At 53.9% G+C, this 10,946-nt stretch overlaps 5 protein-coding genes across 5 annotated transcripts; 2 read left to right on the top strand and 3 right to left on the bottom strand.

Moving 5' to 3' along the window:
- Positions 1 to 310: 310 nt before the first annotated feature.
- CABS01_06206 (uncharacterized protein) lies at positions 311 to 1,303 on the top strand (the record flags this gene model as incomplete). The annotated part of the gene is made up of 1 exon (XM_060539572.1): positions 311 to 1,303. One exon carries the CDS (start codon positions 311 to 313, stop codon positions 1,301 to 1,303), a length of 993 nt encoding a protein of 330 aa, XP_060404109.1.
- A 381-nt stretch (positions 1,304 to 1,684) lies between these two features.
- CABS01_06205 (potassium/sodium efflux P-type ATPase) lies at positions 1,685 to 5,163 on the bottom strand (the record flags this gene model as incomplete). The annotated part of the gene is made up of 4 exons (XM_060539571.1): positions 1,685 to 2,371; positions 2,430 to 3,892; positions 3,955 to 4,837; positions 4,906 to 5,163. 4 exons carry the CDS (start codon positions 5,161 to 5,163, stop codon positions 1,685 to 1,687), a joined length of 3,291 nt encoding a protein of 1,096 aa, XP_060404108.1.
- A 2,206-nt stretch (positions 5,164 to 7,369) lies between these two features.
- CABS01_06204 (uncharacterized protein) lies at positions 7,370 to 7,797 on the bottom strand (the record flags this gene model as incomplete). The annotated part of the gene is made up of 2 exons (XM_060539570.1): positions 7,370 to 7,707; positions 7,776 to 7,797. The coding sequence occupies 2 exons, from the start codon at positions 7,795 to 7,797 to the stop codon at positions 7,370 to 7,372; spliced, it is 360 nt and encodes a 119-aa protein (XP_060404107.1).
- Positions 7,798 to 8,754: 957 nt separating this feature from the next.
- Positions 8,755 to 9,709, top strand: CABS01_06203 (uncharacterized protein; the record flags this gene model as incomplete). Its single annotated transcript, XM_060539569.1, has 3 exons — positions 8,755 to 8,825; positions 8,890 to 9,060; positions 9,196 to 9,709. 3 exons carry the CDS (start codon positions 8,755 to 8,757, stop codon positions 9,707 to 9,709), a joined length of 756 nt encoding a protein of 251 aa, XP_060404106.1.
- Positions 9,710 to 9,974: 265 nt separating this feature from the next.
- Positions 9,975 to 10,652, bottom strand: CABS01_06202 (uncharacterized protein; the record flags this gene model as incomplete). Its single annotated transcript, XM_060539568.1, has 1 exon — positions 9,975 to 10,652. A coding segment is annotated over one exon (678 nt), but the record flags the coding sequence as incomplete, so codon positions are not given.
- Positions 10,653 to 10,946: the final 294 nt, after the last annotated feature.

Raw genomic sequence — 10,946 nt, 5'->3', positions numbered from 1 at the left:
TCGGAATGTCCATCGCGGGACGCCAAAGTACCTTGATTGATGTTTGCCGCTTGTGAGCAAAAGTCAACTCCGGCATCATGAACCCTTGCGATGAGAACCATACACCGGAGTAAGCCATCAAGGAGCCTCGAGTGAAGAATTCGCACAAAACTCTGCATATTTAAATCTAGAGCGCCTTTCTTTGCCTCTGCTCGATGAACCTCTCCTCTTTTAACAATCTTTAGACCTCACGCGGAGCTGCCTATACAAAGTCTTCCCAACCTCATCTCGAGCACAATCACCTCAAGAGCAACCTCAAATTACAACAAACATGATAGCCCCTATCGCCCTCCTTCTGGCTCTCCTAAGCCTCACACCCTCCGCCATCGCCGGAGGAGACAAGCAAAGATGTAGCCCCCTCAACAAAGACTACGAAAACTACGCCCAAAACATCGGTATGCGCTACAAGGAGGAGTGCATCCGCGTCGGGCTTCACGTCTCCAACACGGGCGCCTGCAGGGTCTCGTGCGATCACCTCCCCACCTACTACGAATGGGCCAACATCCATCAGCTCGAAAAGACAGCGCGAAAGAAGGCGAGGTTGCAGGAGAGGGAGCGGGAGAAGCAACGGATGGCAGCCCTCGCGAAGAAGCTTGGCCTTCCTCCTCTGTATAATACCACTACTCCTGATCCATCTCAGGCTCCTGCTCTCCCCGTGGCGACGGAAACTGCCAAGATGGAAATCGAGCCAACTCCTCCCGAGGAGCCTGCGAAGAACCTCTCTCCTCGTGGGATCACAGCAGCACCGGCCCCTACCGCAGCAGCTCTCAAGATGGCAAACACGCCAATCAGACCCTGCAAGCCCGAGGAGAGCTCGGCTCAGGACTCCTTATGCACCCTCGCACGCAGAGTCCCCCGCTACGCCAAAATCCAAGCCGCGCTGTCGTCTTCACTGCAGGCAGCTGCGTCTACCCTCAACGCAAAAGCCTCGAACTACCGCGTCCTGCTGAACGACGCCAAAGCTACCGCCGTGGATAAGACTGCTACCGTCACTGCGACAGTTGAGAGGCTGGTCACCAAATGCGTTTCATCCTCGTCGTCAGCAAAGAACTCAACTACAAAGACCGCTGATAGCGACACCACGCCTACACCGACAGCCCGTTCAACCTCGGACAAGAAGCAAGCAAAGGCGACGAGGACTACTTCTTCGGTCAAGCCCACCAGGACCATATATGTAACCTCCAAGGGCTCATCTACCTCCATCATGTGGTCGATGCTCGTGGCGTGGATCGGTATTCAGGTCCTGTTCTTGACAGTCATGTAGTCATATCGAACATGGGTATGGCAATGATAGGAGGAAGAAGATTGTATGCGCGAGCGATGACTAGGAGTGGTTGAAAGTGCCGTGGTTTTGATGTCCGTTCACCGTCAGGAGCATTATATCTCTACCTTTGATCAATAGGTTTGATAGTCTCATAGTAATCTATTCAGTAATAATTAAAAATCTGCTTTTCTCGCGTGTGCTTTGCGGCAGGCGTACTAAAAAAAAAACATGCTTTTCATTCTTGGTTGTTGTCAACCGCCTATCTTTATCCATGAAAATCTAATATGAACTCATTGAATCATCACTTCGCCTCCTACACTTTGTTCTCCTCAAATTTGCAATCTTCCGCTATGAACGAGAATGTGCATCACCTACCCATAATCACCTGCTGCCTCCGCTAGAGTACCCGTAGCCCTTATCCCGCATTTCCTTCTCGTTCGTCATCGTCCGGCTACCAAGGGTAGGCGACGAGTCAAGCGCAACACCGCCAATGGTATAGTAGTGGCCAAACACACGGCTCTCAAGGTCCTTGGTGCCGCCGTGAGCCTTGTGCGCCACGCGACGGAAGTAGACGCGCTTCGCCCACTTCCACGACTCTACGCCCATGAAGAAGAGCACCGCGCCGACGAAGACGATGCCCCACTCCCATGTAATAGGTGCGTGCTTGAACACCTTGGTGTTGAGCACAGGAATGTAGGTGAGGGGGAAGATGGTGATGAAGCCGATGAGGATGGCGAAGAAGAGAAGCTTGTTGCGCCAAGTGTCCCAGAACCACTGGGTGAAGTACTTTGTGCTCTTGGGTTGCATGCGGAAGAAAGAGCGGCGCATGTTGACCATCTCCCAGGCGAGGAAGAGGGCGAACCAGGTCAAACTCGCGAAGCAGGTTGCGCGGGCGCGGAACACAGTATCGCACTCTTCCGAGTATGTGTTGTTGCAGTTGCTACCGAATTGGCCGTTGCCCCAGCCAAACATGACGAGCACGAAAGACGCAAGGCAGAGAGTAGCAGTCCAGACACCATAGACAAGCATATCGAGCATCAGCTCCCAGGTGAAGACGCCGATTTTCATCTAGACTAGGTTAGTGTCTTGCGACGGGCATGAAAGGAAATGACCCGGAGAAACCTACGTCTTGCGGAGGTCGGTCCATGATATCCGGGGCAGCGACTTCGAACCCGAGAGCCATATCAGGAAGACCGGAGGTAATCATGATAATCCACATGACCTCGACAGGCGCAAGGGGAAACACGGAAAGCCCGCTGTCATCCTTGAAGACCAAGCCGATAAGAAGAGTCAGAGCCTGGGCGACGTTACAGGCCAGCACGTGCAGGACGAATTTCTGGATGTTATCAAACATGCGACGACCTTCTTCAACGGCATTGAGAATCGATGCGAAATTGTCGTCAGTGAGGATAATGTCGGACGCCTCCTTAGCAACATCAGAGCCGCTCTCACCCATAGCGATACCGACGTCAGCTCGCTTCAGACTGGGAGAATCGTTCACACCGTCGCCTGTCATGGCCACAAAGCGCTCACGTCGGTGAAGAGCCTCAATCATGCGAACTTTAGTCTGAGGGGCACAGCGAGCGACGACCAGCGGGAGGTTGGGCAGCTTATCAATCTCGTCGTCTGAGAGCTTGTCGAAGTCGTGGGCAGCCATGACCATCGTTTTCGCCACGCTCGCGGAAATCTCATTCATGCGCGTGGGCAGAATACCAACCTCGAGGGCGATGGCACGAGCAGTTTCGGGATGGTCGCCGGTAAGCATGTGAACGCTGACGCCGGCCTCGTGGAATTTCTTGACCGAAGGACCGGATTCGGGACGGGGAGGGTCATAGAGACCGATGAGGCCACGGAAAGTGAGGTCCTTTTCGAAGTTGGCGCGATCAAGGTTATCATGGTTATCAACGGTACCGATGTCAGACTTGCTCGCAAAGGCCAGGACACGGAGTCCAAGGCGGGCAAGAGCCTCCATATTGGCCAAAATGTCCTGCTCAATGTCCTTGGTAAGCTCAACGACATCACCGCCCATTTGAATCGTAGGGCAAGAAGAGATGACACGCTCGACGGCACCCTTGGTGAAGAGCCAGGTCTTGTTTCCCGATGCTGCCTTTGTCTGAGTGTCCTCGAAGATGACGGACATCTTCTTGACATCGGAGTCGAAGGGGAACTCGGCAATCTGCTGCCACCGGTTGGACTCGCCAGCGAGACGCAGCCTGTTCCAGTTGAAACGGGATGCGAAAACCTGAATGGCAATCTCGGTAGGATCACCACGGGCGTGCCACTCTCCCTCAGGGGTCTTGTGGACATTGGCCAAGTTGGCGAGGGATGCGACGTTGAAGTAGTCCGTGAGAACGGTACTCTCCTTCACACGATCCTCAGCTTCGGCATTGGAGAATGGCTCGCCATCACCCTCCTTGGAACCGAAGTTGATGTCTTTGGGCTGGCCAGAACTGTGACCGAGGTCGCCCGTTGTAGGATTGAAGGGCTCGTTAGTGTTGCTAACGGAGAATGTACCCTTTCCAGGAACCCAGGCCTTGCGGACAACCATTTTCCCTTGAGTAAGAGTTCCGGTCTTGTCAGAGCAAATGTCTACGGGTGGATTAGCATCTGTCATTGGTTTAATATCATCAGTGCTTTTGGGGTGAACCTACTCGTAACACCACCGAGGGCCTCCAAACTCTTCAACTGGCGAACAATAACGTGACGCTGGACCATTCGTTTCGTGCCAGCAGCCATGGTAATCGTCAAGACCACAACCAACGAGGCAGGAATCATCGCAAGACCAGTAGCAACGGCGTAAATCACAACCTCCTGCGTTGTGTTGAAATTGTTTGCTCCCAGTACGATCAGGGCGCACACGACAGCGGTACCAAAGAGAAGAATTGCCAACTTAGACAGCTTCCTCTGCAGAGGTGTTCCAACATTGACGCCCAAAAAGCGTCCGACAGCATCGGAAAGGGTCAGAGTCCATGCTTGAAGGTAGCGCCCAAAGGTGGCGGAGCCGTCCTCCTTACGCTTGACCTCTCGGCGGCGTGAGTTCTTGCCCCGAAGGGCGGCAGCAATCTGACCAATTTCGGTATACATGCCAGTAGCGAAGACGATACCACGGGCACGCCCCTTGGTAACGGTTGAGGAGCTGTATGCGACGTTGAGGCGGTCACCAGGTCCAGTCTCATCATCAAAAGTCTGAGCAGCCTCCTTGCGGATGGGGAGAGACTCTCCCGTGAGCAAGGCTTCGTTTGTTTCAAAGTTGACAGCTTCGATTATGCGAACATCGGCGGGGATGGTGTCACCAGTCTTGAGCTCGACCATGTCGCCAGGCACAATCTCAACGGTGGGAACGGTGATGTTACGGCCCTCTCGTACGGCCTGAGCAGTAGGCGAGCTAAGTGATCGAAGGGAATCCATCGTCTTTGCGGCCTTGAACTCTTGATGGAAGCCGACAGTAATGTTAAGAAAGATAACACCAGCGACGACACCTCCCTCGATCCAAGACTTGATACCAAAAGAAGCACCCATGGCCAGGATCAGAACCTAATTTGATGTCTGCGTCAGTCTGTCGTTCTTTGTATGGAAGAATGAAGAAGGCGAAGAAGCCATACCAAGGTCATTGCATTGGCAATCTGTCCAATGAAGATCTTGACGGGTTGAACGCCCTTATCGGCGCCAAATTCGTTGCGGCCATATTCTTCGAGACGAGTCTTGGCGTCCTCGGGTGTCAAGCCGTCGTCTGGGTTGGCTCTCAGCTCCTGGACAACTTGCTCGGTAGCCAAAGCATGTGCCGGCCTGGACATGGGCTTATTAGACTGTCCAGAGATGTGGTTGGCCATAGCCTCAGCCTCGGGATCTTTCTTTCCCATGTTGACAGTTGTTCACCGGGGGAAAGGCTGAATCGATTGAGTGTGAACAGCAAGAAGACAGGTAACGATGGACCAACTTCCGAATCACCTGGTAGAAGCTCTCCAAGAGATTCCAAGAGCGGTCGCTGGGACCAACCGGAGTGGAGGGATGTGTAAGTCTTTGGACAAATACGAGCTGTAACGGGCAAAGGTGTGAGTGCTCTGCTCTTATCCAGGTTCAAGCACTTCTACCCCCTTAAGGTCAAGAGAACAGTCAAGCATGAGTAGGAAAGATGAGACAATGAAAAAAAAGTTCGTGGTAAGACTTGATTCAGAGTATGTCGAGAGAGGCGAGGAACAAAAAGCCAAAGATTCGAGAGGGGAGTTGGGAGAACATGTATACATGTACTTGGTGCCCCGGGACGGGAATCATCTCTGGGCGTTATGACTTCATAACAAGATAGACGGACAGTACGAGGGGGGCGTAAAACGCCCACATCTATCAGTTTCCTCGCGGTCCGTGACAAGCGTTCTCATGGGTGTCGAGGGCGCATTCCTTCAGCCTTGGCGGCTCTGCGCGGGGCTCTTTCAAGGGTACCCTCAGGCTTTCCATGATGTTGGGGCAATCTCAAGCTGTTCGACCGAAAATCGGTCGTGAACACGCGAGCGATTCAATAGCACGCAATCCAGATCTTGGTTGGATCTCGACGCCCTCGCCTGCCATGTTGAGCTGCCGAGACTCTGGGCAGCGGGCCTCATTCTGGGCAGCCCGCTCCTCGAGAGGCTGAGAGCGGTGCTGGGCATTGTAATGGAGAATACAATTGGACCCGCCAGAGACAAGAGCATGGAGGAGGGGGTGGGTGAGGTTGAGGGATCGATGCTTTCGGTGATGAATTTGGCTGCGCCCAGAAAGACAGAAGACGAGAGTTTCTGCCTTCTCCACTACGCCTCCGGCCAGTAAGACATCTCTCTGCCTTCCAAGAAACATCCATTGTGGGGGTGCCCTCCTTCTAGAAGGTTGCCAGTTGCAGGGGTGCTGTCACCTCTGCAGTAGTGTATCTGCAATAGCGCCAAGATCGTATACTGTGGTTGGTCGTAGACCGTACCCGTACAATTTTCTCAAAGTCTAAGGTAGGCTGTAGGCTTGACAGGTTTGAAGTGTAACACTGGCGGGCTTGCGGTAAGGCCGAGTCTAGCTCAGTGTCGCTGAGCTGACTCCGGGGTGTCCCATATGTACGGATAGGGACAATAGATTTAGAAATGGTATACGCCGCCGGGTGATGATCATAGCTGTCGCAGGGATATGTGTACATCCAAAGAAAGTGCCCAGAAGCTAACATGTTCCCTGGGCAGCGCGGTTCGTACGTCGGAAACAGCTCTTCAAGACTCAACGAGGGGCTCTCTGTGCCATTTCCCCCGCCGTTCTCCACTCTCCCTGCTGCCGGCTGCACGACGGTCAACTGGCTCATCCTGCTCTTCCGGCTCCTTCTCATGGCCAGGACCTAGACATGCCAGATCCGGAGTTGTAAGTGACGGGCGCCAGAAGGTGACGCACACAGCATACGACAACTGCCGCACCATGTGCTTGGGAGGCCTCTCAGTGCTCTGCACAACTATAAAGCGCCGTCTGTTGTCCAGGTCGTTCAAGGTGAGCGGACGCGTTATTGAACGTCTTCGACGCCGATGGCAAGACGCCGGCACCGTCAAAGTCGCAAAAGTTCCCGATAGTTTCGGTCACTCTCCGAAGATTCACACGCCGTAAATATGCGGGTTCGAACTTGATCGGTGGGCTCCGAACCTCCGTTAATCCGGACGACCATATTCAACTCACACCATCTACACTTGACAACGTCAGTCGAAGTCTTCCGTCGCTATTCCTCTCAACCTCTCTCCCCTCATGGTTTGCTTTGAACCCCGCGCACGAGAACGCCTGCCCAGAGTCTACACAAATTACGGCTGCGAGGAACGTGGAGAGGACGAACATGAACCGGGATCTTGACCCACTATCACCGACTCACGACAACTCGGGCGCAACACGGGCGGGGGAAGAACGGGTCCGCCCAGAAACACAGCCACCCCGAGTGAGACGCCTAGATACTGGGCGAGAAGTGTAGGAGCCCAATTCGGAGACTTATCGAAATGTGTAGAGAGATATCGTGAGCCCCTCAGATAGGCCGATGTTTTCTGGGCATAGAAAACAAGGCCGCGAATAGCCCGGCCTATCCAGCTACAACCACGCCTTCCAGCTCATCATGCCAGTGCACGTTTGCGGGATACTCGGAGCAGGGTCTTTGCCAAACCCTTCTCCAGCATGCTTGATCGCATTTCTCCATTCGGTGTCGCAAGAGACACTGGTCAGCTGATGGTATTGGACGGCGGACGTCTTGGCCGCCCCGAGGTGGACATATGAGGTGGGTTGCAAATGAGAAGAGTTGAACCTCTGGTAGGTCAGTCTGGCAGCCAAGGGATGACGGGCAACTTGGCGGTTCTTGGCCGGCCTGCTGGGCGCCGGCGCCGCTCCTCCAAAGTCCACTTTCCTCTCCTCCAGCGCCGCCGCCGGCTCTCCTGGGGTTCGTGGATGCGTCTTGGTGTTGGATAGTTGGAGTCTGGAGTACTCCGTAGATGTTTCTCACCTCCAAATCCCGGGGTCTCCATGGCGGTTCATTCAAAAGTTTCCAACTTTCCGGAGGGGGTAAAGGGGATATGGAGGGGCACTCCCTGGTGAAAGTCCTCGTCACCCCAACATCCCCCCGCCCATCCACTGAAAAGGTTAGGGTATCTACTGTGTAAGGTCAATCAACCCCTCCGTTGCTTCGTTTTTGCGTTTCGTTTCCTGCCCCGTTGCAGTTCAGTCTCTTTGCCCAGGAGTCCAGACAGACTCATCGGCCTCTCTTGGGAAAACGGAGGCAAGGTAGTAGAGGCGTCCCGCCGCTTACCAAGGATACCAAGACCAGTATCACACGCCAGTTTTACGTCACAAACCTGGGCCATTCTATCTAACCCCCAGAAAGAGTTGCATCTGGACAGGCGTCTGATTCGGCGTAATTTGCAGCCAAGGTTCTTGGCCCACGAAGAACGATATCGTGAGGGTTTTGAGCAGGTATGGATAGAGAAAATCAAAGATAATGAGCCATGTGTGGCCTTGTTGGAAGTTGGAACTCGTCGACTCATTGTTATCTCAAGCAAACAGCCATTTGCAAGGAAGACTGGGCGCCCAGCTGTGAGAACACCATAGCTGAACGCCGGTGCTCTTGGGTGAATGAGGGGTATTGGTGGCTGATGGCAGAGAGCTCGCATCTGGCGTATCACCAACTCGGCTCTTGACTCCAGCCATTCACGAGGGTTCTGTAGGTGTGCCTCGTCGGCCTATGTAGCGTTTGTTGTCATCTGATCAGCCTTGGTTGCGCCGCCGCTTGTCGACATTTGCCGAGTTAAATGGTCGCCGTCGCCGCATTTCTCACCACAGATGCGATGTGCAGCTTTTGAAAGCCACAACACATCCTGTTGTTGGCATTGAAGAACTCGCGATTAACCTGCGCAAGAAGTGCCCGTTATCACTTTCAAGTCGGTCTAGGAGTCTGGCATGCCCCTCGTCGGGCACCCACCGGCTGCATGGACGAACTTGGCATAATTTTGCTTACGCTTTTCATGGTCCTTCTCGTCTGCGGGCCGCTGTACAGACCGTACTGAACCCCCCTCTCCGAAGCAAGATAGCTACGAGGAGCTGATGAGCATGCGTGTCGTTAGAGTCCGCCTCACATATCTGCGCATACAAGACCGTCGCAAATATCATCCCAAGACATCAAAGTTCCAAGACGCCCGACGAAAATTGAGCACAGTTTCCGAGTGCAATAGCACTACCCTCGACGGATTGGATCTCGAGTCGAAGCTCAATCGGCATGACTCGGAACCGGAATGGTGAGTATCTCTCGCCAAGTTGGTCACTGCGGGGAAAGCCTTGGGTATGAGGCGTGCGCTATCTTCGCGGGGGAAGCCGACAACAGAGTTCGCCAATGCATAATACACCGAGGTCGCTAACGCTGCCACCAATAGTCCCATCTGTATCGGTCCACTGTTCGTCTCAAGCAACTGCAATGCTGCCGGAGCAGTACCGACGCAAGGGATCACCCTGAAGGCCCCCGATTCCGGTGGGCACACCCGTGTTCTAGAAGGAAGTGGGGAAGAGACAAGCCGGTCTACGGTCGGAGGTACGGATGAGGTTCGTGATGTGAAGGCCATACTGCGAAGCTGGAATATGCCGTGGCCGTGGAAGAGAAAATTGTCCGCGTCTGCAAGTGAACCGTCCGAAGATGATGATATCTTGACGCTAAAGAACTGCCAACATGCTTTCCACGCCAAGTGTCTCTCGTCGTGGTTCTTGATTGAAAGATTTGATTGTCCCGTTTGCCGAAGTCAATATTGGCAGACGCGGGAGACCCGAGCGAGGGCAGCGACCGCACCGGCACCGCCGGTACCGGAGGGCGGGTCCGCTGAAGACGGACCCGGTATCACACCACCAGTCCCGGCTCGGCTTGCGGCCGGGCGGATGGCAGTGCGTGTGATGTGACCGGGCCGTGCTGGCTTGGAAGATAGTCCGCCTCCTTTCTTTACGTGGCCTTCCAGATACCCTAGCGCGATGGAGCAGGCGTCGAATCTTGCATTATGGTGTTGTTTAGTTTTCACTATGTAATCTTGGAATTCAAAGCACCTTTGCCAGTCGTCATGTGTAATCGCAATTGTGCAACCGTTCTGCAACAGTCTATTTACCAAGAGCCAACGGGCGGTGCTATGTTGTTACGTATGATCTCGCGGCATGGCTAGTTGGGCATTATTCAACCAGCCAGGTATCTCGTCGCTCCAATGCGGCGAGTGAGTCTGAGGTAGGGAGCCGCCCAATCATTGGGTGCGTATGGATGGCAATCGTGCCATGATCGAGAAAGTAGATACATGGGGGCTTCGTCGGTGCAGATACCTAGGTATTTGGTTCCTCGTACGAGAGGACTGGCAACGTCTCGAAGATTGCAGATATTGCAGAAAAATATCGGAAACGCAACCCAACCACGGGGAAGCCAGTAAGCGGGAGTTGGATGACATCGAGATCGCATCGTCATGGAGCCGGAGGTTTTGCTCAGCTCACGGACCAGACGGTCTGGGGGTGGCGCACGGTGAAGCTGGAGGCGCAGGGGTCGGCTGCATGGTACATTGGCTGGTAAGATGTACAGTTGATACGAGAATGCCACGATCGGATGGCTGCTTGTGTTCATGATTGCTGATAGGTAATCAAACATAGAGAATACAGTGTCGTACATATCAGCCCAGCATCGAGAGTGCCATGGGAGCCGTTGTTTTGCAGTTCTCTCAGTAAACAGCGGCGGCGATGTAGGTAGACAATACGATACGGTACTGCAAAGCAAGCCGCGAGCCTCGGTGTGTATCGTTTGAGGTGGAGTCCCAAGTCCGAATGGTTGTTTTCTTGGACAAGGGAGGTGAGACTTTGGCTGGGTTCGGTGAGCTTGACTTGGGCGGAGCTAGCAAGAAGGCGCGCATTATCTGCTGGGATGATGAATTAGTGATGGAACAAGCCGAATGTGAGTGGACGACGGAGCTTGTGTTCCCTGGTGGCATTCGTATACCTCAGGTAGAGCAGACAGAGTGTGGCAGATTCCAATCACGGCTCGAATAGCTGTCTACACTGCAGCGCGTGCGGTGACATTGGTGAATAACAAAGTGAAAGTCTTTGCCTCAGCCTCTGTCTCTGGCAATGGGACGATGAGGTCATGTCCGTGAGGCTGAATACCGGCAAT

Source organism: Colletotrichum abscissum (assembly GCF_030869225.1).
Source record: "Colletotrichum abscissum strain IMI 504890 chromosome Unknown Scaffold_13.1, whole genome shotgun sequence".
Lineage (NCBI taxonomy): Eukaryota > Fungi > Ascomycota > Sordariomycetes > Glomerellales > Glomerellaceae > Colletotrichum > Colletotrichum abscissum.
Note: the sequence above shows the minus strand (reverse complement) of the source record. Positions and strands in the feature narration are given on the sequence as shown.